Genomic DNA, 26,015 nt, shown 5'->3' with positions numbered 1-26,015 from the left:
ACACTGAAGTGACATCTTCCCACGATGTGTCAATTTTTTCCACACCATTCACGATGTCGGACTTCCAAAACTCCTTTACATTGGGCTTTCCTTTATCTGCTGTCTCCTAAATCAGCATGGAGAATGTGCTCTGTAGGTAATAAGCCTTGTATTTGTGTCCACCAGCCATGTTCAATACATTATTGTACAATAGGTGAACATGTTCCAATTCACATGGGGTCTAATTCTTGCAAACAATGGATATGTGGATCAGGACCAACATACATCGGAACACATTCCCGTATTATTGACCAACAAATATCCAAAACAACGGATAAGGGGGGAGATGAATACCAGGAATCCCCTATAAGCTAGTGCCTCCTCCCAACCCCTTGAGTGGGCAATAAAGCTAGCCTCCACTGCACTTCCCATTCATGGAAGTGGAAGTAAGTCAGATCCTGAACAAACTGTATGCAACAAAGAATTGTTGTGGAGGACCAATATGAGGGCCTCAAGTTTTGGCTGTTGTGGGAGGGGAAAAAAAGATGAATAGTAATTAAGCAGCAAATAAGGGGTTTGCTTTGTAATGAAGGAGGTGCTGGAGACTATGGGCTTAACTTCTCTGATTGTAGCAACTGTTCTAGGGGAAGAACTGGAGTTTTCTTCCTTTTGGTTTCTTTCCTGTGGAACCTCTCAGGTAATAATCTTCCTGATTGTCCCTGTCTTGTTATTGTTCACGATGAAAGCAATTTGAGTATGAGAGATAACTAGTCTTACTCCCCCAAATCAGGCGAAAAGAAATCTCTCAGTTTCATACAGCCTTTATTCTGCTGACAATAACAGACTTTTATAGAAATAGCAGGGGGCCTATGGAAGAGATAGCATGCGATTATGAAATTATACCTTACAGGGACGCAAATTAAAGGTGCACAGATAATTTGGGAATTTTCAAATGTGAGTGCCTGACTGAAGATTTAATGTTTAAAAATAATTTCTGTATATAATTACACCAAAATTCTGTCATTAGCTAGCATACTAACTAGGACTGTGCTCATTGGCATGGAGACTGCTGCTGGTAGTGCACAGAAAACTTGTGATTCCTCAAGTTATTTTCATTGGCACTCACTAACTACTTGTTCCAGGTCTCAGGTATGGCAAAATGTCAAATATTTAGAATCTGATCATACTAAATTTTATTTCTAAATTCATACAACTTTAAAAAGGAGTTAAAAAGGTCACAAAAGTGAGTCTTATTGGTTTGTCCTGTGCTTGCTACTTGAGTGTAGTACACAGTGCGGTCTGTTTGGAGAGCCATGTGCTGAGCCCAGGAGCCTACTAGAAAAGCCTGAGACTTTCTTAACGAAGCTTTGATTCTTTATCCATTTACAGCTAATCTGGGAAGGGGCTACTCAATGAATGGCCCTCTAGCACCTTAAAAGACTAAACAAAAAATATAGATAGTATCATGAGCTTTTGTGGGCACAACCCACTTCAGATGAATGGCGCAAGGGATCCAGGGATACAAATAAGTGGCAAAAAGAGAGGGGGAGGGGAAAAACCTGTCAATTATAGTTCCTGTGTGAAATGAAGCTATTAGAGTGGGCTGTAAGTGCCTGATACTTAACTTTGGAGATCATTTGGGTGTTGAACAACATAGCCCATCCAAGAAATGTCCTTGTTCAATCCTTGGCTGAATGTGTCAAATTTGCATATGAAGGCCAGTTCCATAAACAGCCACTTTAATATATTAACAAGTGTTCAGGCAGGTTACCCAACAGGTTTCTGCATGTTACCATTTTGAATATCTGAAATGAATCTATTAATCCTTTGTCTGAGTCCAGTTCATCTAATACACATGGCAGAGGAGCACTGCTGGCACATTAGTGGATGTGCAGCTGTATGAGCCTCTTATGTGGTGGCTTATGATGTGGTTAGGCCCTATGATGATGATGCTTGTGTAGGTGTGTGGACAGAGTTGGCACTGGAATTTACAAGTATTGAGTACTTACAGCCCACTCTATTTGTCCATGCTAAATCAAGCTGAAGGGTTTTTTTAACCCTTCCCCTCCCCTTTTTTTCGGCTATGTATTTGTACCCTGGATCTCTTGCTCCATTCATTTGAAGTAGTGGGTTGTGTCCAGGAAAGCTCATACCACCATATATTTTTTGGTTAGACTCTAAGGTACTGCTACAGGACCTTTCATTGTTTACCTTTTTTTGGTTACAGACTATCACAACTGCGCCTCTGAGACAACATAGATTGGACAGTCAAGAGAGTACAGTGCTCCCACGATACCAGATTGCACCCCAGCGATCTGTCAGACTATTGGCAAAGCACCTGGAAATTTTTCTACCTTCCTCTGCAACATGGTGTAGATCACTTGCAGGTTTAAATTAAAGTAAATGGTGGACTCTAACTTGAAGTCTTTAAATCATGATTTAAAAATTTCAGACCTCTGCATGAATTACTATTACAGGGGTGGGTGGATGAGGCTCTATGGCCTCCAAAGTGCAGGTGGTCAGAATAAACCACCACAATAGTCCAGGCAGTCTGGGGGTGGAGGAGTCCCTTTGCCCTCCCCTTTCCCACTAGGCACCCATGTCCCTGGCAGGACAGGGAAAGGCTTCGCATACTCCCCCACCCCCAGGCCAATCAGAGTTTGGGGGGCAGAGGAGCACGCAAAGCCTCCTCCCACTCCCCTACCCACTGCCAGGAGCACACAGCACTTCAAAGTGCCACATGCTCCTCACAGGGCTGGAGGAGGCTTTGCGCAGCTCTCCCGCCCCCAGGCCAATCAGGGCTTGGGGGCAGGGGAGCCTGTGATATCTCTTCCAGCCTTGCGAGCAACATAGGGTGCTTCAAAGCACCGCATGCTCCTGGCAGGGCAGCAGGAATCTTCACACACTACCCCCGCCCCCAATTGGCCTGGGGGTGGGGAAGCAGCAGGACCTCCACAGACCAGATCCGGCCCGCGAAGGATCTTTTGCCCACCCCTGCGATAGTCCCTTTTGGCCCAAAAGTCTATTTATGTCACTATGGCTAAATAAAAAAAAAAAATGCTAGAAGCAAAAAGGCATCCTTTAATTCAAAGTCAAATCCTACTGAGCAAAACAAAGAGGAGCATAAGTTCTGGCAAATTAAGTGTAGTAGCAAGAGACAAGTATTAACAACAAAAAAGTGAGTTCATCAGAAGCCAGAAGCCTGGGAAACTTTCAGTAGGGCCACTAGATGATCACAGTGCTGAAGAAGTACTTCAGACAAGGCCACTGCAGAAGATGGGAAGGAGATTGCCACACCTGATCCATTCTTTTAGGTGACAAATCTGAGGAACTGTCTACAAAGATCTATAAATTCATGACTGGCGTGGGAAAGGAAATCAAGTCTTACTCCTCAAAACAGGAATTAAGGGTCACAAAATGAAATTAATAGGCAGCAGGCTTAAAAACAAACAAAAGGAAGTAGTTCTTCACACAATGCAGTCAACCTGTGGACCTCTTTGCTAAAGGATGCTGTGAATGCAAGGGTTCAAGCTAGATAATGGAGAATAGATCCATAAATGGCTACTAGCCAGAATGGGCAGGGATGAATGACAGGAAATACATCACTTAATGATTACCTGTACTGTTCAATGCCTCTGGAACACCAGCCCTTGACCACCATCAGAAGACAGGATACTGAGCTAGATGGATCTTTGGTCTGAGACATTATGACAATAGGAGGTTTTGGAACAAGTTTATAACTAAAAACAGTATTAGGTCACCAGGACCAGATGGTATTTACCAATACATTCTGAAGTAACTCATACATAAAAAAGCAGAACTAATGGGGGTACGTAACTTACCACTTAAATCAGCTTCATACTAGATGACTGGAAGATAATGAATTTTGAATTTTGTTTAAAGGAGCCAAAGGCAGACCTGGCAATTACAGGTCAGTAAAGAATAGAATGACCAGACACAAATATGAACACAGTTTATTGGGGAAATTCCACATGGCTTTTGTAAAAGGAAATTATGCTTCACAAATTTATTAGAATTCTGGAAGGGATTAACAAATGTGGACATGGGTGATCCAGTAATTTTCTGACTTTCAGAAAGCCTTAGACAAGGTCCCTCATCAAACACTCTGAAGCAAACTAAGTAATCATGGGATCAGTAAGTTAAACACACCAAAGAAAGCACTTCACAAAACAAAGTCACCTTGTGAAACACCTTGTGTTGCCAGAGGATGCTGAAGGTCCAAACTATAACTATTTCCTAAAGATTAGATAAACGTATGGAGAACAGATTCACCTACGGTTAACAACACATATGGTCAGGGATACATGGTGTCCTATGGCCTCTGACTGCCAGATGCTGGGAGTAGATGATAGGAGATGGATCACACAAGTGCCCTATTCTGCACATTGCCTTTGAAGTGTCCAGCATTGGCCTCTGTCAGAAGACAGGCTACTGGGCTAGTCTCATCCATTCTAACGTTATGTAAGGAAAGCAGGGCTGGCTACAATCAAGCAGAATACCAGATGGACCCCCCCTGGTCTGACATATTATGGCTGTTCTTATGTTAAAATGAATTTATGGTACCATGAAGGATTCCCACCTCAATCATGGGAATGAACTTTAATCTTGACTTGCAGCACCTTCTACTTAACTCATTTCCTTAAACTTTTGCCAACATATCACCTCAAATCTTGTGTTGCAACAATGTATTTTGCAGGCTTTCCTTGAACAATACCCATCTGTTCGAGATTGGATGGTGGTTTCACTAGGTGATTAAATGTTACTAGAACAGTCCCTAGTCGAGACCACAACTTATTTTCAAGTTTCTAGATTCAACAGGGATATGCACTAAGTACATGATACCTCTATTTTAGTAACGTCTCTTAAAAGTTAAGGTTTTGAGAGTTTAAAAGGCTTAATGGGGAAAAAGTTAATCAGCAGACACTGGTGAAGAACTTGTTTCACACGTTTAATTAATGTGTTCCTGATGTAGTCCAAATAAACTTGTTCTAATTCTTTTTTTTTTTTTTTAAGTATCTGGAGCCTCCTGAGTCTCCTTCTAATATCTATAGAATAGTGTTTTCTCTTTCAAGTTATTTAGGTTTGTGTAATATTTGAAAACAAAAGATCATTTAGCTAAGAAGCTCAGCTGCAGAAGCCAACTCATGTTCACCTCTTGGATATGGACATGATGGATTTAACTTCAAGCATTTACCTTTACATTTGGAAACTCTCCTTGGAAATGGTGGCTCTCAACAAATGCTTATAATAAAGGCACAAAGGCCTGGCTCCTCCCTCCACCCACCAAAGCCCTTTCATCTTACTGAAGAAAATTAGAAAGAAAGTTCTCTTACCGACAACTCCAATGGTTAATGTCCCCTGCGAACCCCACCTAGCAAGTCGACATCGTGACATGTCAGGTCAGGGCAGCCTCAACCACGCTTCCCTGATAGTCAGGTAATAAAAGGAAGGAGTTAAAACAGGAAAATGACACTTACAGGTTTCTGGATAACATCAGAAAATTGGATGCAACATATTCTGATTTGTCACTCAGAGCTTCTGGTAACCTCCAAACAAGATGCTAAGATACTTCTCCAGAGGAACTCAACTACTTTAAAATTTCACAGGCTCCTGACCAATATTCAGTTATCTGACAGATACATTATGCCCAGGTGATGTTTTTCTTTTAGGAAAAAACAAACACTACAATCAAGATTTTCGTTTTAAAGATTAAAGACATTCCTTTCTACTCAATAGATTTTAGATGCTAAAATTAAAATACCAGGTTTGTCACTCTGGACTTTGTTCATACAGATTAAGCAAGCCAATTCATTACATACAAAGCAGCTTCATACAAGTCTTAAGTTAACAGAAGCTCTTTTTTTAATAAAAGGGAGAGAAACAGGAATACACTCATTACCCAGCGCATTCTTTCTATAAGGCTCTAGACCACTCACAAACAGGTCCTTTGAGGATCGTGAAACCAATTTTGCAAGCTGTACACATGCAAGTAAACTTACAAAAATAACTCTTGAAATCAGTGAGCAAATATTACATATATGAAATTTTCAACATCTGACCTATATGTAGGAAAACAGTAAGGACCCAACCTCATAGTACTTCACCAAACAAAGCTCCTGTTGAAATTAATGGAGGTTTTGTTTGCATTAGGACTCCAGAATTGGGTATTCAGCATACTACTACTTCTATACTGAAGTCTAGCATTTCCTCACAATACTTCACATTTATTACTAGCCTTATAGCAAGAGTGTTTACTGTATTTTTTTATTGTTCAAAATATAACAAATGGGCTTAGATAATGAGGTCCAAATGCAGAGCGGGCAAAAATATAACCAAGTGCCTATAAATACAAAAATCACAATGCTATCTCCTACTTCTTCTGGATGTAAGGATTTTGGAAAAAAAAGCTTAAACATTAAGCTTGTTAAAAAACCGTCATCTTGTATCAATATATACTAATGAAAGTGAGTCCTGTTAGAATTATAGTACTAGAACAGATATTTAACTCTTCATAAATGCATTCTAGCTTTAATGAATTGTTCAACTTAAAATTTAAAAATTTAACCCTTTAATATAAAATTAAGTCTACCAGAACACAATTGCTTCAACATTTTTTCTTCAAAAAGTTTTGGAATTACTAGAAATCTGGCAACCTATTTTTTAAGTCAAACACCTTCATATCAATACAGACATTTAAACAACTGCTATAAATGAGTGATCAAATAGTTATAGGAATCCCATTTCACGGGTCCCCCACCAACCTCACTTGCACAACTGAATTTAAAAATGGGTGTGTGAGGTGAAACCCATTTTCAAGATGAAAAATCCTGATGTACATTATTTTCTAACAAGTTATGCAGAAGGAAAGGTCAAGACACAGGTGCCAAAGAGTAATTTTTTAAAAAATTCTTTACTATTTAGTTCTGTCAAAATGGTATTAGAAAGGTGGTATAAAATTCTTCTTTGGTGTCTGTCACTGAACATGCTATGTTCTTCCATTTTGTTATTACAGTATGTTTCTGGAAATATCTTTTGGTGCAGTCTTCTCTAACTTCAATGTATACAACTGATGCAGTAAACTACAGGGAAGAATCTTCTAAAAGAGAAGGGTTATTTAAAGAATTTTTGCAAGGTTTAAGTTGATGCATTTGGGCATCCACAAGTTGCATAAAGGAATCACAGCAGCTTGGAAATCTTGCTAGTATAAAAAATTAACTGCATTTCATTTTCAATTTGTGTAAAACAGATCACTTCAACTTTCACTGTCTAGAATACTAGAATAAAGTGTGTGTAAAGGTATCCAAAGATGCAGCTTTGTAGTTCAGGCAAGCAGTTTTAATGTTACAAAAAATAGTAAGGAATGGAAGTAACAGACTATGTAAGCTTTGTCCCTATGAACAAATATTTTGACACTTTCCCTCTGTCAGGGGTTTCTAGCAGTCTGAAATGTACACTAAACAAAGTTTTGTTCCTTCCAGGGAAAGAAGGCAGTACTTTAATTTTAGCTTAACCTATAACAGATTTCCTTCTTTAATCTTTACAGTCTACTAGTTGGGGCCATGGGATTTTGTTTGGTTACCACTAAGATATGTCTTTTCATAACAATTAGTTTAAGTACTACAAAACCAGACTGATAGAAGATGTTAAGATTTATGCTCTTGTATTAATAAAATGACTAGCTAGATAGTCACCATAAGCGAAAACCTGCAACCCTTACGTATGCACACTCACACTGACTTCACTGCTTGAATTAGGAAAAAGGACTACAGGATTTGGCCCAATGACATTAAGGCAGTTTTTCTTAAACTAGTATACCATGACTAGAATGCAAGTTAAAAAAAATAATTTATGGACACATGTGACTGATATTATCCTTTAACCTAGTACACAGACAAAGGGAAAACTCATTTGGAAAAGCAGGTATACATTTTCTCACTCCATTTCAGTCAGGTCAGAAGCCATAAAACCCATGCAAATGTCTACCAGAATCACAAAAACAAAAGAGTATGTGGGGGAAGAAATAGTCTTTACATTCTGTTCTAATACAATTGTTATGAAAGACACCAAACAGCACAAAGAAGCAAAAGGAATGTGTGCCCACTGAAGTTTAATGTCCCCAACAATTTCTGTTTAGAGTATTGTAATACAGATTAATCAACATCTTTCAGGGAGAGCAAGTGTTAATTTGGACATTCAGGAGGTCCAGAAAAAGTTTTGGGATTTGCTTGTTTTTGGTAACAGAAGTTTTAATCTTTTCGAAAAAGTAGTGTTCACCAGGGTACATCATAATCTAAAATATACAGAGAAAACTAATTTCATGACTTAACAGTGAAAAAGACCTCCAGGCTTGTCACAGCTAGAAGTCAATAAAAGCAACATAAAATACTCCAAAAACATAGCTAGTAATCACCCAAAAAGATGGTGACTAGCATTTTCTTAAATTTAAGCCTTTATTACAGGCATGAAAATTCTAAGGCAAATTGTTCACTATGGCAGATCATCAAAATGCCAGTGACAGAATTAAGCAGAATGTAGAGCATGTTTGTGTTGTCTGTAGCAAAGTTTTTCTATATTGCCACAGCACTAAGTCTCAACCTTGTCAAACATTAGCACAAACAAATTTAACCATTTCATCTAGACTAAGATTCTTGGGACAAAGGGTCTCTTCCTATGTGTTAGTACACAATATAGTACAAGGACAGATACCTTTGTGGAGGCAGCTAGTGGCCTCCACAATATGTAATAGTAACAAAAAAGAACAGAGTTAGCAAATAGCAATCTCTGCTTCCTTCTCCATATCAATTCTCATAACTGTTAGCAAGGCTTGTAGGAACATTCAGGTGCATTTGAATCATTTAAAAAAAAATCAAAGTAGTAAGTTTCAGAACTAGATGTGATTCGGTTACAGAACATCAATTAAATAAACGGTTTCCCCTTTGGACTACTTGTAATTTTGCCTAGCTTTCAGACTGATGCTACATGTTGGAAAGCACAAAAGAATTTGAATGAATTTGATCACTCACATAGGCAGTTATACTTGAAAACAATGTTTCTTCCAAGAATTACCAATGAAATAATGTTTTAGGACACAATTGAATTTGAAATAGGTAATGTTTTGAATAGATTTTTGAGTTTTATTGAAATCTTACATGAACAAGAAATTGGAAATACAATCACATCAAGGAACAAATTGCCACGGCTTTGACGTTTAAGCCAAACAAATTTTGTAGGGCAGATTTTCAAAAAGGTGTGAAGTTATAACAATTTAAAAACACAGTTAACCTACTTCTAGGAATGCAAAACATACAATCATGTTATTTTCAATACAAGAAATCTTAATTTGTTGTTTTAATTTCTTAAAACTACTAAGACAAAGCACTAGCTTTTACTTTTATGTACAGCATACTCCTATGTAGTCTACCCAAAATAGGAAACTGTCCAAAACCAGAGGTTCTGCAAAATCATGATTGAACAGTGTGCCCATCCTGCTTTTAAACTGCTAAAAGGAAGCCTAAAACAATAAAAGCACTGAAACCCCAAATGGAGTTTGGGAATTCTGCAAGCCCAATAATGTCCAAGTGCGTTTATGAAAAAGGAAAATAAAAGACTCGAATATATACACAATAGAGTGATTCTTCAGCCCAATACAAATGGCAGCCAATTGCTACTGAAAGATGAAACATTAAGCCAATTTTTTTTGAAGGATGTAGAGCTATAGCCAATTCTATGTTGCCAATATTCTCAAGCCCTCCTCACTTGTCTACTTCCACTGTTGCCCATAAGTATCCTGATAAAACTCCTGGTTGTCATTATTGTAACCATAGTTACCGGCATAGTCACCACCTTGCTGGAGCGGCTGTTGAGCGATGGGTTGGGAGCCCCAGTTCTGCTGGTTGTTGGTCTGGCGGCGCTTGGAATCAGGTTGGTTGTACCCATCTGCCTTTCTCTTGCCGCCTACGTTGCCCCCACGGTTGCCCCGGGCTCCACGAGCACCACGTCCTCTCTGCTGCTGTGCAGGACCCCCTCTCCCACCCCTGGCTCCTCTTGGTGGTCCCATGGGTGCCCCCCTCTGTGAATAGCCAGCTCTACCTCTTGGTGGTGGTGCTCCCCGCCCCCTAGGTGGTGGTGGAGCACCTCTCCCACCCCTTCCTCCTCCTCTTCCTCTTATAGCATAGCCATCATCATAGCCATAATAGGGATCTTCATAGCCACCACGGTAGTCATGATAGTCGTAACCATAATAATCATCATAATAATCTTCATAGCCATAGTAATCTGGGGGATAGCCATATCCACCTCTCCCTCCACGACCTCTGCCTCTAATAGGAGGTGGCATACGAGGTGGAGGGTAGTAATAATAGTCTTCATACCTAATAAAAAAGAAACATGCATTAATTTGTCTTCTAAGTCTCTTCAACCACCATTACTTTCTGCATCAGTGTAACAATATATAGGCCAAGGAAGGACCTCATTTTAAGTTCTGTAGTAGCATGAAGTTCTGCTATTTGTGCATTTTAATACTTCAGAAGTGAAAGCTTCTGCAGTATTGCCCTACCAATAATGGACAACCTGTGGCCACGGGACGTATGTGGCCCATCATGATTCTGAGTGTGTGTCTCATAAGATTTTGTTTACTGCTGTCCACATGCAGGGTTGCCATATTCTGCTGGTTACTATCCGTGTAGTTTCTTTCCTACCCATATTAATAAAGCGTCACATGTAAAACAAGGGCATGTGAAATGAAGTGTGCGCCAATTGCATACAACATTGGCTGAGAGCTGTGTACTCGCTCTACATCAAATCAAAGTGATGCTATGGTTCAACTGCATACCTAGGATTTTTGGGGTCTGCAAAGTGCAGTAACCAAAACTACCCAATCCTGGGAGACTGTCTTGGGCCTACTGAGATAAAGGAGGGAAACTTATGCAGCCCGCTCACTAGCCTGGATTGCCCACTGGTGACTTACGCAGTGCTTCTGGAGGCTTGTCTGGCAGCCTGGCGTTCTTTCCTTTTCTTATCTGGTGGTTTAGCTAACACTATTTCAATTTCTTCCCCCTCTATCTCTTTTCCATTCATTTCATTCATGGCCTGTATGAAAGAAAGAAAGAAAACCCCACACATTTGAGCTTACCTCCAGTAAACAGCAAAATTTTAAGCCTCTCTAAAAATGTTAACAAGTGTTTTAAAAAAATGCAATTGAAGAGGAAATGTAATTATTCTTGTCAGGGATTTCATATCATAAGATATGTCCAAATTAACAGAACTTTCACCACCAAAATTTTTTGGTCAACTGTTAGCTTGAGTCACTAAGTTAAAACCATCCTTCCTTCTACACTCCATTCTCAGGCTAGCTAAAAGTAAAGAAACTAGATGGCAATTTCTTTCTAAATTCTTCTATCATTAACACAAAACATTTGTTTAGGTCTCCTTGTTTTTGTATGAACTGCAGATTTCATAGATACAATGTGATTTTCTTTTAAAAGGAACATACATATTTCAGATAGCTGTAGTGATGCAAGTTCAACTACAGATATAAACAACGTGCCCATCAAAAAACCACACTCTGTAAAATCCTGATCTGCATGCATATCAATTATCTGAACACAGAAAGGTACTCTTCAGCTCGAAGACACACATGCACACTGACTACAATGAAAGGGCCAAACTTTAACAAATATACAATAAAAGAGGAACAGAAGGCCACTCTGCTAAGAAATCCCCTGGCAAATGCGGCCCATGTGATCCTCAAGGGATGCTCCACGGCCAAAAAGAAGAAATGAGGCAGTTGTTACCTCCTGAGGTCTCACAGGGTTGGCTGGAGGATGGTAAAGTGATCCCTGTGAAACGGAGGACTTATGGTGATGTTGGACAGTACATATTGAAATCTCTTAAATCTTTCGTAAAAGAGTAAGCTACCATTCAGGAGAAAAAAAATCTTAGTAAATTGATGCAGATGGGCAATACACTTACATCTGACTAAATATTTCTTCTGTTCTCAACTGCTCAAATATTATTCTTGATGGAATGTCAAATATTATTCTTGATGGAATGTCATTTCACTAATTTTCCTGGCCAGTAATTTATATAAAACAGCATACAGCTAAACAGGCATTCTCACATCAAAATTTTAGATGGATTCAGAGTGCGGCCACCAACTCTTGCTGGTGACCGCCCTGACCAATTTTCTTGAAACAGTTTATTTGAGAGAAAGTAAATACACACATTCAAATAGTAATGTATACATGCAGGGTTCCCCCCTTCCCAGACAAGAAAAAATAGAGTTATATTTTTATAGTGCCCTATTCCCGTTGCCTCCCCGACCCTCTCGATTTCCCATTACCATTCCTGTCCCCTCACCTACCCACTGCTCTGAGCTTCGCTCCCCAGCCTCACAGCTAAGACACATCCCACTCCTTGTCTTTTGGCATGGAGGGAGTTTTTTTGGGAGGGGGGTGTAAAGTCAGCCCTGCTGAAGCCCACCCATGCAGTCCCAAAGTTGAAGGTGAAGGGGCTAAAGCCCTCTCTAGGAACCCTTGGGTGCTGCAGAGAAGGCTCAGTGCTTTGCTTCTTACACCATCTGTGTCCAGGACAATGTCATGGCTTCAGAAAAACTCCATTAGCCTCAGGAAAAAAACTTGGTACCACAGTTGAAAAATGCTGAGTGTGGCTGAGCATTGAGGCAAAGCATCATCCTAAGGCACTGGCTTAATAGTACAAAGCGGCGTGCCCATTCAGCAGGCTGTTGCCAAAGCTGCTTAATAAAGAAGAAATCTGATACCATGCACAGTTCCCTAGACTCTGGTAGCAGAGCCAAGGCTCAAGTGGGCAAATCACTAAGCTTCTTGTAACCTGACCTGTCAATAACATGCAGCAAACAAGAGCCAAAAAATTTACTGGGAACTTAATGCCCCTGTACAACACAGAATTTGTGCAGAATTGATTTTCTGTGCACAATTTGTTTCCCTCACAGAATTCGAACTCTAGTGATATAGGCAGCCATTAGGGGCTACTAGACTCTTGCAGCACCCAGCTCTCCAACTCACAGTGAGTGACATTCCAACCCTGTGGAAATTGAGGCTCTGTACGCTCTGGTTCCTGGATTGATCCTCATCTGCCTGGCAATGGGCTGGTAGACCCTACTCTAGCAAAGAGTGAGGAAGGGCAGGGGTAGGCAGCATCACATCCCATCCCATGGTGGGACAGCAAAAAAAAAGGGAGGGGGGGGGGAGAGTAAAGGCTCTGGGAGGAAGGAGGTGCAAGTATCTGCACTCAAGGAATACCTTGCTGATGGTCTGTGGGGGCCAGTGAAGAGCGGGTGTCTAGGCTCAGGGAGATACTCTTAAACTGGAACTGGATTGTCAGGGGGTTTTTCTCTTCTTCTAGGACTTCATCATCTATAGTGTAGACTTATTTGTTGACAGGTAATTGAAATAAATTTAAACTGGAGTGATTATTGTAGATCTTTAAAATAGCGCATAGGCTTTTTAAATATTTTGATGCAAAATTCCTCCAGGAGTATAAAATGCTTATTATAAGGAATTTCAACAACAGCAATGCTTGTTGAACTTTTCTAGTTACTGAACTGATTAGAATAAATCACTGGAGTTTTCCTGTAACTGAAACAAAGAGATCCTGCACTCTATATAATTAAATGCACATTGCAGTGTACCATGAAGTTTAGAAAAATAATCTTACCAATATATGCTTCCTATAGATCTTTTCACCAGAGACTACAGTTAGCGTTTAGCCATTCCAAAGAAAAACAAGATCCTACCTTTACTGCTGCGCCTCTGTCCTCAAAGTGAACAAAAGCATAATCTTTTAATTTCTTCACTCTTTCCAGCTTTCCAAACTCTGAGAAGGATTTTTCTAGGATTTCTTCTGTCACTGTAGTGGCTAAATTTCTCACAAACAAAACTTTTACCTAGTGAAAATAAGTATCAAAGATATAAATAATTCCAAAACTAATCAGGCATCAGAGGGAACATACATATTAACTGACTAATAAATAAACCAATGCCATTCTTCCACTATGCTCTACTTCCTTTCAGTTAATTCTTGAAAGACACAGTTACTATTTTCAAAGAAACCAGGTCATATCCTTTGGAGCTTTCAGTTTTCCTTGCTGGCAACAAGTGTTCCCTCAAAGCTATGAAGCCATTTAAGGATACATCTACACTGCAACACTATTTAGAAATAATTAGCATTATTCTGAAATAACTTAGTCCGCAGCTATACAGCAGGCAGTTATTTCGAAATAGTGTCAAAATACTGTCAAGCTGGAGGACTTTTTACTATGACTCCTGAACCCTCACTGTATGAGGAGTAAGGGAAGTCGGAGGAAGAGTGCTCTATTTCGAAGTGCATGCTGTATAGATGCTCCCCCTGCAGTGTAGATGCACCCTAAAATTCACATCTGAAGATGTGTGTTCAGGTGCCCCTCTCCCCCACTCCTTCGCGGTTACATTGTTTTGGAGTCCCTGATCAGATGCTCCTGCCAGGATGCCCTTGTCCACCCCAGATTGCTGTGCCAAGTGGACAGTATTTGGAGGGGAGAGACATGGATGTCAGGGTATGTCCCCCTCCATATACTCTATCGCCACAGAGCAGGAAGGAAGGCAGGAACAGGGCAGAGACTCATGGTCTCTCATACACTTCACCAGCAGACAGCGCGCAAGCACACCCCATTTCAACTCACCTCCCAATTGTGTTGTACTCTAATTTCACTAGTTCAATGTGCTGTTATTGTAGGGTTTTTTGATCGGTCTATGTATTTCATAGTTTTATTGCTCTCTTATGCTTGAATTTAATTCTTTGGGTAGTGAGTTCTAAAATGCATAAGCCGCCCTGTATGGAATAATTATCCCAATGGTAAATTTTCAAAAATATATACTATTATGTCTAGATTTTGTGTTTTCGCTGGTGGCACACACCCACAAATTACCTCAATACTGAGGCACATAAAACTCATTCTACAAATGGATAGAAAAAAAAATAAGATGGGACATTTGTTGGCAACCAGAATCATATGCAACATCATCAGAGTTTCAGACTAGCAACTCAAGTTGAGGGCAGATTCTTCACTCCATTTCATTTTTTTTGTTATGGTAAGGTGGTGCAAGAGAAGGAGAAATTGCCTTAGATTCCTTTCTAGGGATTCCCAATGGAACAGAGCTGGCTTTCACACTTGTTCCCTTCAGCATGAGGCAGGGAAACTGCTGGAGTGAGATTCCAAGAACTGAGATAAAATCAAATCTCCCTCATACCCTGCAGGGCCTCAAGTAAACAATATCTGTGGCAGGTATTTTTTGACTAAGCAACAGAATTATACAAAGTTTATACTGCTGACATAAGCCACGTGTTTTGTGAGTATGTCAATGAGTTATGGTAAAGACAGAAACATGTAAGAGACAGACCATTAGTACAAGGCAGCATGTCAATCATATCTAACTCTACACCAGTGTTTCCCAAATGGTGCTCTGCAGAATCCCAGGGTTCCATGAAGTGAAAGTAAGGGTTCCACAAGAACTTGGACCTCCCCCCTTAAAGAGACAGACTTTTTTCCCCCCCTGGCTGGGGTTCCTCAAAATTCTTGAAGGGTTTCATGGCCAAAAAAAAAATTGGGAAACACTGTTCTACACTAATGGGAATAGCCTCTAGTACCGTGGTCACCAACCAGTAGATCGTGATCTACCGGTAGATCTCAGGGGCTCCAAGAGTAGCTCTTGAGCCCTCTCTGAACTGCGCGCCTGCACAGTGCATTTACATTAGATTTCCTCATGTAATGTAGGCGCAGCTTCAAGGAAGGGGCGGGGCAGTAGATCTTCGCCTGTTCTGAGACTTAAAAAGTGATCTTGGGTGTAAAAAGGTTGGAGACCACTGCTCTAGTAGAAATGCCCTGTTCTGCCATACTAGACAGACAAATTTGATGTCTAGTACTTGTTATTTCCACTTGAGGGGCTGCAGCATTGGATGAAAGTGCACTCAATTCACAGAAAAGTCTAACTTTTTAGAAAGTTCCCCCCTAATCAACTGAAGACTGATATCATTCAGAGGTAGCACCAAACTTACTGCCAACAAGGTGTAAATTAAATCACAGAATGCAACGTAGTTCTGCCATCCCTACCTTTGCCATGACTTCTGGATCTGGTTCCTCTACAGGGTCAGCCCATTCCACAGTCACAACATTTCCCCAGACTTTTACTTTCCCGCTCATCAACCGACGTCGAGCTTGTGCTGCAGACTTGTGATCTTCGTACTCCAAGAAGCAGAACCCCCGATTCTTCTTCTTGTCATCAGGCTGATGATAAAGGATTACATCCACCAAACCCTCTGTAAAACCAATAGCTGGATATAGTTTCATGATGTTTAAGGCGAGAAATAATCATTACATCATCTAGTCTGACCTCCTTTATATCAGACAAATTCAATCCAAATACCCCTATTTCTGAGCCCAGCCATATCAGTTAAATGAAAACATTTTATTCCTCAGGATTCTATTCTACCTGTGGCACATGCCAGTAAACAGGAGAAATTGGGGTGTTACCGCTGCTTGAGGCTCCTGCAGTGGCAGGGAATTAGGTGAGGTATGCTAAAGTTAACCATGCTGCGGGAGAAACAAAGGTCCTTGTCATTGTGACCTGGAGAAGATTACTTCCCAACCAAAAACTGGCAATTAAATGGACCTGACCAAGACACCAGTGAAGCATTTAAGACAGGATTTTCTATGCAGTCGCAAGAGCACTGGCTCCCCCCTGCTCATGGCAGATCTGATGTTTCAGAAGAGAAATGTCCATATTACAACTGTGCAATGGGGGGGATAAAAGGCATGAGATGAGAGTATAGTGTCACCATAAAACAGAGCTACAAGTGTTATCAGGTTAAAATCTTCCACTGTTTGATTCCTGACTAAGGAAACATCAGCTTTTCAAGGTTGAATTTGTCTACATTTAATTTCCAACTTATTATGCCTTTATCAGCAAGATTAAAAATCTCCGCAGCATCACATCTTTTCCATCTATAAGTACCCATACAGTGAACAAGCTGCCTCTCAAGATGCTTCCATTAAGTCTCTGCAGATTCAGTAGTTGAACACTTAAAAGTGTATCCAAGTACTTCTGTAAGAATCAAATACATGTATCCAGTTTAGCCACAAAAAGAGTCAGATTCTCAGAAATTGGAATTCTTCCACCAAAAATACCTGCTACCTCAGATTCACCTTCCTAGATTCTGGAAGCCAGACCTATTAGCGTTGAAAACAGATAAGAGGATGGGGCACGTAATGTACAACATATTATTTCAGCACTGACCTAAATAATTAAGCAAATTATCTAGTGACAATTAAGGTCACAAGATGATATCTGACCCATTGAAAGCCTTAAAGGAATACACAGGACTTTCACTTCCTTTCCCCAGCAGATACTGAAAAACAACTTATACCCCAGCTTAAAACATTTATTTTAAACTCTCAACTGTGGGATCACACTCTTGCACCAACACGTCTATGCAGTCTGTTGCTCTGTCTTAATATTACTAAGATCACCATAAAGGTTTTACATTATAGCATGATAGGGTACATTTATGACTGACTGATATGGTTTGTGTCTCAACTCAGGTTAGTAACAAGGGTAATATTAACAGAAGTGAAATCTGACCTCAGTGCTTACAGATTAAGGAAGCTTCCCTACACACAAGGATATTGTGTAGTAGCACTTCTCAAAATACTTAAATGAGCCTATTTCCGAGGTCTATGTATTCTGTGTATCAATTCAAGTAGCACCAAATAAATATGAAAAAACTCCAATACAACGTCAATTTTAATTTCTACCTTTTATATATATATATATTTATTATATACACACACACACACACACACACACACACACACACACACACACCCCCACCCCTTCGTTTCTGAAAAATATTTAACATTCCAATCCCTTCTTCCCAGAAGAGAATTCAAGGGATCCTTTCCCCATATCCCTGTGCAAAGGGACAGAGGCTAGGCAGGGCACGCTTAAGCTCTCTTTTCCTCTCCATTCCCTGCAGTTTTTAACTTGCTACCCTATCAAGGAAACAATGGGACAGTCCCTCCCTGCAGAAGAAGAGAGTGAAAGATCTGTAATTCTGCAGTAACTCCCTGCATCTTTTCCAGCTTCGTGACTAGGAGCTGTTCTCTTCTTGCACCCAATGGCGGTAAAAAAAGGCATATTTTGTGTACCAAAAAGTTGCTTGATCATCCCTTCAACCTCTCAATTGACACAAGGTTCTGCTTCTATGACATTCTTCACTATATCCAGATAGTCCATCTTTACAGAGTGCCCCAGAGCGTCTCCCTTCGAGATCGGAGTTTGACCACCCAAAGTTACCCAAAATAAAAATAAACTTTATTTAAAGGAGATCAACTACCTAACCTTGCTCCTCCCCATCTTAAAAAAAAAAAAAAGGAAAAAAAAAGTTAAAGAAACTGAACATGGCCTTTTAAAAGGCCATTTGTGAAGCTGAGTTTCCCTCATATAAAAAGTTAACATTTACATCTAGAACACACAGTGGACAGAGTGGTGAATGCAAAAACACACATCTTTAATACAGACTATACAACTATGATATTTTCTACCAGCAATTAACCTGGAACTACGCTTGGAAATAATCTTTCATTACAATGGGCATTCAAATTTGCCACCAGTGAACTTTGCTGTGAAAGTTTTTGGCACTAATCCTTTACCATACAAACTTTTTGTTCAGTGGAAGCTCTTTACCTGTAACTTTACTGAACTCTTCCAATATGTTTTCCTTGGTCTTGTTCTTTGGAATTGATCCAACAAATAGTCTGTTGTTTGCCACAGAGATGCACACTCCAAGGTGTTTTCCAGGACGTATTTCATAGTTGTCACACTGGGGAATATGAAGAGATGCCACTTTTATGTTTCAGTTTAACCCCTTAATTCAATATGGTTCACAAAGTACCAGCAGCCAAAATAATTAAATTCACACTTGTATTAGATATTTTAGATATATGTGGTCCAAATTTTATCCTGCAATAAGAATACAGAAATCATACTAGATGGGCCAGAATTCAGTTGGTTTGTAAGTTGTCCAAAAAGCTGTAATATAGATAAGCAACATTTTGATAGAATTTCTTCCCACATCACCCATCATACACTGTTTGCCTTCTTAGGCCAAAAGCGAATTCTTCCTGCATCTGGATAGAATCCTGAATATTGTGGCTGCTTCCAGAATAAAACACAGTAACATTATTAGACTGATGTGAAACAATCAAATCAATTAAAAGTATGAAACAGTTTGATTTGTATTTCTCAAATTTTTGAGCATGCAATCATAAGATTGGGTTGTTTTTTCCTCAACAGTATAACAAAACATGGTATTTACAAATCCATTTGGAATTTCCTGATTCCTCTAAAGAGAATGTTCCTTGATTTCACATTTTATTTAAGTCTCCCACCGAGTGATGAGAATTTATTTTCCCTTCAGTAAAATGCTGCACAAAGCTTTTGTAGCTAAAAACCCACTCAACATTTTAAAGCATTCAAGAAAACATTTGTGTTTTTTTTAGTTACTATTAACTGATCCACAATTATCCCAGTTCTAGTCAAAGTCACTGGAAATATTTAAGAGCAGGTTACACAGGCATAGATCAGGGATTATCTAGATGGTGCTTGGTCCTGCTGAGAGAACAGGGGACTGGACTTGACCTCTTGAGGTCCCTTCCAGTTCTAATAGTCTATCATTCTTATTACTCTATATGGCAACATTATAAGGAAACATTTATAAGCAAGGGATTTCTTCCTCTTTTCAGACAGTTGTCCTCAGCAATCCAGAATTCCTCTCTGACTTAAGGCTGAGATTTTCAAAACTGTGTATCCACTTTCAGATACCAACAGCAGTTCAGGAAAACAGATGTTTGACAAAATGCCCTCAAAGTAACCTACTTATTTAAGAGTTCAAAACAAGGTACACATTGAACTAGTACTGTAATAATTCAAATTAAAAATAGTTTATTGAAGGACTCGATACGGGATCTAAATTAATTTGAAAATTTGGTTTCATGGCAAATAGAGTGAGTCATAATACTAGTTCATGAAATAGAAATTATTAGAAATTTAAGTGAACACAAAATCTTCTCTTCTCTTCTACAAAGCTTTTTTTTTTTTTTAAACACACAAACCCTAATCTCACTCTAAAGTAATTACTGTTATCAACATTAATGAAAGCAGAAGCCTGTGTAAATCACAACATTGGTGCATACTACTTGAAGCATAATGATCTCAAACCTGGATGGAAACTCAAATCTAGTTAAAGGTAGTTAGCACTGATCTCTAAGATTGTTTTTCCCAACCCACTATCTTGCAAAAAGGACATTTTCTCAGAAGCAGGTTTTACCTTTTTGAAAAGTATATATGCAATCATGAAACATGTCTGAAAAACTGAGTAGGATCCACTTCTGAAATTTATATACAGGAGGCTCCTGACTTGCGATGCGATTGGTTCCGGAAGAAGCGTCACAAGTCAGGGGGTGTCATAACTTGTACCCGCATTTATGGTAGGCGCCGTGCACTGTTGTAAATACGGACCAAGAACGTAAGTCGAGGATTTCCAGCCCCTTCCACACTTACAAAAATGGTTGCAAGTTGGGGGGGGAGGGGGGCAGAACTCTGGTGGTCGCATCTAAGGGGCCTCCTGTACACACACATAAAAAGCAGCAACATCCATGCAATAAATTGCAGATTGTGATAATCACAAACAACTCAAATAATAAAAATGTAGATGCCCAAACAGATCAAAGCCTAATGTATCAGGACTGTCCCTAGACAACACCACAAGCCAAAGACCAGGTGGAAGAAACAGTATGTTTGCTACTATACATGTGTTGGACTGCAGAAGAAGTAATAGAGCAGGAGGTAATAGGCCAACCAGTTAGAGACAAAGAACCAAAATAGCAGTGGATAGAGTACAAAGAGCTACGTATTATATATTTATTTTTATATATCCATATATAGAATGATATAGTACACAAAATATAGCGATAAAAATAACATTACAGGACATTTTGGACAAAAACCAGTGAAAAGGTCTTCAGTCACTTAAATTCATGGCCAGTCCACAGACCTTCAGAGAACTCGACAAGGAACAAACATCAGATTAAAAAAGAAAAAAAAAAATACAGTAATATTCTCTCACAAAAAAAACATCCCCACCATGTATTTTAAATTTAACATTACTTCCCTATTATGTCCCATGAGTTTTTTAAAAGTAAACTGAACTGAGAAGTAAATTAGCACAATTTGAAGTGCCTCTCCCAGAATGCAAATATGAGATGTTCAAAAACAATAAGGGAAAGACTCATATCTTGGAATAATTGTTTCAGCCTGGCAAACAATTGCCTTTGAATTTCCTTTAAAGAAACACAGTGTAAACCAGGTACATGCGGATTCTTTGCAGATTCTTTTTTTGCCCTGGAATTTAAATAGGATATCTGTATTGGCTGTCTTATTCCGCATCCACGAAGACTTTGAGTTTAAGGTGCTTCAGCGCCGCCACCTAACCCTTGAGGGTTAGAATCATAGAATAATAGGACTGGAAGGGACCTCGAGAGGTCATCGAGTCCAGCCCCCCGCCCTCAAGGCAGGACCAAGCTCCATCTACACCATCTCTGACAGATGTCTATCTAACCTGTTCTTAAATATCTCCAGAGAGGGAGATTCCACCACCTCCCTTGGCAATTTATTCCAATATTTGACCACCCTGACAGTTAGGAATTTTTTCCTAATGTCCAATCTAAACCTTCCCTGCTGCACTTTAAGCCCATTACTCCTTGTCCTGTCCTCAGAAACCAAGAGGAACAAATTTTCTCCTTCCTCCTTGTGACACCCTTTTAGATATTTGAAAACCGCTATCATGTCCCCCCTTAATCTTCTTTTTTCCAAACTAAACAAGCCCAGTTCATGAAGCCTGGCTTCATAGGTCATGTTCTCTTAACCTTTAATCATTCTTGTCGCTCTTCTCTGTACCCTTTCCAATTTCTCCACATCTTTCTTGAAATGTGGCGCCCAGAACTGGACACAGTACTCCAGATGAGGCCTAACTAGTGCAGAGTAGAGCGGCAGAATGACTTCACAAGTTTTGCTTACAACACACCTGTTGATGCAAAAAAAGCAAACATGATTCTAGGTTGTAACAGCATCACACTGTTGACTCATATTCAACTTGTGGTCCACTATGACCCCTAGATCCCTTTCCGCCATGCTCCTTCCTAGACAGTCGCTTCCCATCTTGTATGTATGGAACTGATTGTTCCTTCCTAAGTGGAGCACTTTGCATTTCTCTTTATTAAACCTCATCCTGTTTACCTCTGACCATTTCTCTAACTTGCTACGGTCATTTTGAATTATGTCCCTATCCTCCAAAGAAGTTGCAACCCCACCCAGTTTGGTATCATCTGCAAACTTAATAAGCGTACTCTCTATCCCAATATCTACATCATTGATGAAGATATTGAACAGTACGGGTCCCAAAACAGACCCTTGCGGAACTCCACTTGTTATCCCTTTCCAGCAGGATTTAGCACCGTTAACAACAACTCTGACTATGGTTATCCAGCCAATTATGCACCCACCTTATCGTGGCCCTATCTAAGTTATATTTGCCTAGTTTATCAATAAGAATATCATGCGAGACCGTATCAAATGCCTTACTAAAGTCTAGGTATATGACATCCACCGCTTCTCCCTTATCCACAAGGCTCCTTATCCTATCAAAGAAAGCTATCAGATTAGTTTGGCATGACTTGTTCTTCACAAACCCATGCTGGCTATTCCCTATCACTTTATTACCTTCCAAGTGTTTGCATATGATTTCCTTAATTACCTGCTCCATTATCTTCCCTGGAACACATGTTAAACTGGGTTTAACCCAATACTCTCCCTCTCTCCCAGAGCCAGACTACCACCCCCAACTCAATACCCCTCCGCTCCCACAGAGCCAGACGACCACCAGCCCCCTCTAATCCAATCCCCCTGCCCTCCTGCACAGCCAGGCAAATACGAACACAAATCTCCCTCCCCCCACCTACTCCCTGGCTCTAACCTAATGTCTGGGTCCTGGAGCCGCCGCCTCGTGCTTCTCCCTCCAGGCGCTGGGACAACGTGTGCTGAGCAGCCGGGCTGCGAGCAGGCACTGGAGCACCGTGCCATGAGCAGTCGGGGCACTCGGCTCAGAAGCCACAGGAGCCGCATTTTTTTTTAATGAAAGTGCTGCATGCGGCTCAAGAGCCACGGGTTGGCCACCCCATAATAGAATATGTTATAGCATAGATTGAGGTGTGCATGATTTGTAATCAACCATGAGCAGTAATCACAAATCACCAACCACTTAGGTACTGCCAGATGGCAATTCACTGCATGAACTAAGGAAGAGCTGAACTTCGAGGACGCATTTTAAAGAAAGTATGTAAATAGTATAACTCCAAATGTAACTCGTCCTAGAGACAGCAGGTTAACTTACCAGTTTAACAGCTTCCTGTGCTGAGTCTTTACCACAGAAGGTAATAAAAGCATAACCTCTGTTCTGACCGGAGAGCGGATCCATCATGAGGCGCAGATCCCAAATTGGACCAGCCTTCTCAAAGAGTGGCACCAATTCATCCTCATACAAGTCTCTGGGAATTTTCCCAACAAAAACCTGGAGAGAAAACAAAACCTTTCTTAAAAGCCTCTGCAGTTATTGTGTCTTGGAATTGGCATTGGCATTTTAAATTGAAGTTCTCTGGGAATAAAAATTGCATGAGATGATAGTGATTTATGAACAACCAAAGAAAAAGCATCTAGTCAAGGATTTAAGACTATCAATCCATTATAGATTCATCTCACAAATCAGAGTATGTTTACACTTCATCCACTACGACAACTCCAGCTAGGGGCTAAACTGAAGCACTACAACGAGGGGGCTTCTCCTGTCCCTGTAAATTAATCCCTCTCTTCCTTGGTGGAAGAAATTCTTGTGTTGACTTAGCACTATCTACACATTGCGTGGACCTGGCCTTAAAATGTTCAAACCATTCATTTTTGGTACAAAAATATTCCATTCTTAACCTGTCTGGCTTTGTCAACATAAGTAATATGCCTATTCCAAGCCTGGGGAAGAGAAGACTACCCCAGTCTCTCTCTCAGCAGCAACTTGGGGTCAGGTGAAAAGTGCTTCTCCACGGCTGCTGCAGCTACAGTGGGCACACAAGGGAGAAAGGAACATGTACCCCAAATGGGACAAGTCCAGCTTTGCCTGCCCCTGCACTCTCCAGAGAGAGTGAGAAACGCAGCAAATTGTGCATTTTACCCTCGGCTCCCTGACAAAGGGAAGAGCCAGCAATGTTCCCATACAAATCGGGGAAGAGAAGAGGAAAGCTTCAGCCCCCTGCCCCCCTTTCCTTAAAGGCATGGGGGGTGGCAAGGGAGACTTGGGCAGTCCCTGACAGGGGGATAAGAGCATATCCCCATCCAACCCCTTTCACCGACCTGGTGACAGTCTCTTTTCTGTATGGATTTAGGAGAAGCAATGCCATTACAGACAGAACCAAATCCCTTTACTTTTTGTAAGTTATGATAAAAGGAAACTGTATAATGAATTTGGTGGTCTTAGCTCTTACCATTTAGGAGAAGTTCTTGAACAGACACTCAGACAAAAAAGCTCTCTAAAATATATAGTAGATTAATAGCTTCTCAATCAAAAGGAGGCTCGTGATTTATATCCATCATATACAATTACAAACTGAGTGTCAAAATGACTACATAAATTCTATTTCTCTAAATAGCTATAGGAGCAGAGTTTGGCAGTTTTAGCTGTACACCTGCTCTGTATAGGGCAGGGGTTGTAAAACTTTTTGGAGCTGGGGGCCACTGACCCACAGGAAAAATCACTTGGGGGCCACACGCAAGTGAGGGGGGAAAACAAAACCCCTCAATGACCTGGCCCCCCAAATGAGGGGGAAAAAAAACCTCAGATGTCCCCCCATCCCCAACTGAGACACAGGAAAAAACCTTTCTTGAAGCTCCAGGCCCACCAGGAAGGGTGGGAGTAGAGCTTCAGGGAGGAAAGAGTGCAGGAGTGGGCTGGGGAGTGAGGAGGAAGAAGAGATGTTGCAGGAACAGGGAGGGGATGCAGGGTCTAGGCAGGAGGAGCACCTACCTGATGCAACCCCTGGAGAGGCCCATAGGTGTCTTTGCATGATTCTGTATGCTGCAGGGAATTGCTTCCTGCCGGCACCGCCCCTGCCACTCCACTCCCACTGGCGGATATTTCCCCTGCAACCTGCCTTGATTGGGCCTGCAATGCTCAGGAATCCCTCCCACCCCCACTGCCAGCTTGAGGCAAGCCATAGGCCATTCAGTCCCCACCGTTAACGTAAGGTCTTCAATTTAGGCAAACTATCAATCTAGACTAAAATTTGGCATGCAAACTGTCAGCCACAGTGGGATATACAATTTTATTAAATTACATGTTTGTGAATGAGAGGGAGGAATTTTGTAATACCACCACCACCGCCGCCACTTTCAGCAATGGAAAATTAAATGAACTATAACTTCAGGATGAATTTAGTGCTTTTAAAAACTGGGCCAGATTGAGCCCCACAATGAAGAATAGTTAAGTGATCCTTTTAGATAGGTTTTGAGTTTCCTATACTATTCTATCCCCCCCCCTTTTTTTTAATAAGTCTCAGAAAGTGGTTATTTTCACTTGCAGCAAAATTTCAAATGTAGTACAGAATATCTAGAAGTGGACAAGCAACTAATCAATATTTGTTTACATACTTCAGTCATTTTCGTTAATATTAAAAGAAAAGGACAAACACCTTAAAACTAACGTTTTAACTAGTTACAAGTCAACAGACCAATGGGTTCACTATAGCAATTTACAGAAAAATTGTATTAAGAACCTATCTGATGCCAATGGGTTTACATTAGATTCAAGACTATTTTCTTTTTCAGCAATAGTGTTAATTTATT

At 40.4% G+C, this 26,015-nt stretch overlaps 1 protein-coding gene across 3 annotated transcripts in view; it reads right to left on the bottom strand.

The window, feature by feature from the left end:
* Positions 1–9,111: 9,111 nt before the first annotated feature.
* HNRNPR (heterogeneous nuclear ribonucleoprotein R) overlaps positions 9,112–26,015 on the bottom strand; it is a 31,519-nt gene continuing 14,615 nt past the window's right edge. For all 3 annotated transcript variants that reach the window (XM_075908825.2, XM_075908824.2, XM_075908826.2), the window contains 6 exons: positions 23,521–23,697; positions 18,759–18,894; positions 16,127–16,332; positions 13,775–13,924; positions 10,967–11,088; positions 9,112–10,370 (listed from right to left, as the gene is read on the bottom strand). In XM_075908825.2, the coding sequence (XP_075764940.1) occupies positions 9,761–10,370; positions 10,967–11,088; positions 13,775–13,924; positions 16,127–16,332; positions 18,759–18,894; positions 23,521–23,697 (1,401 nt within the window). In that variant the 3' untranslated portion in view covers positions 9,112–9,760. The remainder of the gene's footprint in view (positions 10,371–10,966; positions 11,089–13,774; positions 13,925–16,126; positions 16,333–18,758; positions 18,895–23,520; positions 23,698–26,015) is intronic.

Source organism: Pelodiscus sinensis, chromosome 26 (genome assembly GCF_052426305.1).
Source record: "Pelodiscus sinensis isolate ZL-2025 chromosome 26, ASM5242630v1, whole genome shotgun sequence".
Taxonomy (NCBI): Eukaryota; Metazoa; Chordata; order Testudines; family Trionychidae; genus Pelodiscus; species Pelodiscus sinensis.
This window is presented reverse-complemented; position numbering and strand designations above follow the sequence as displayed.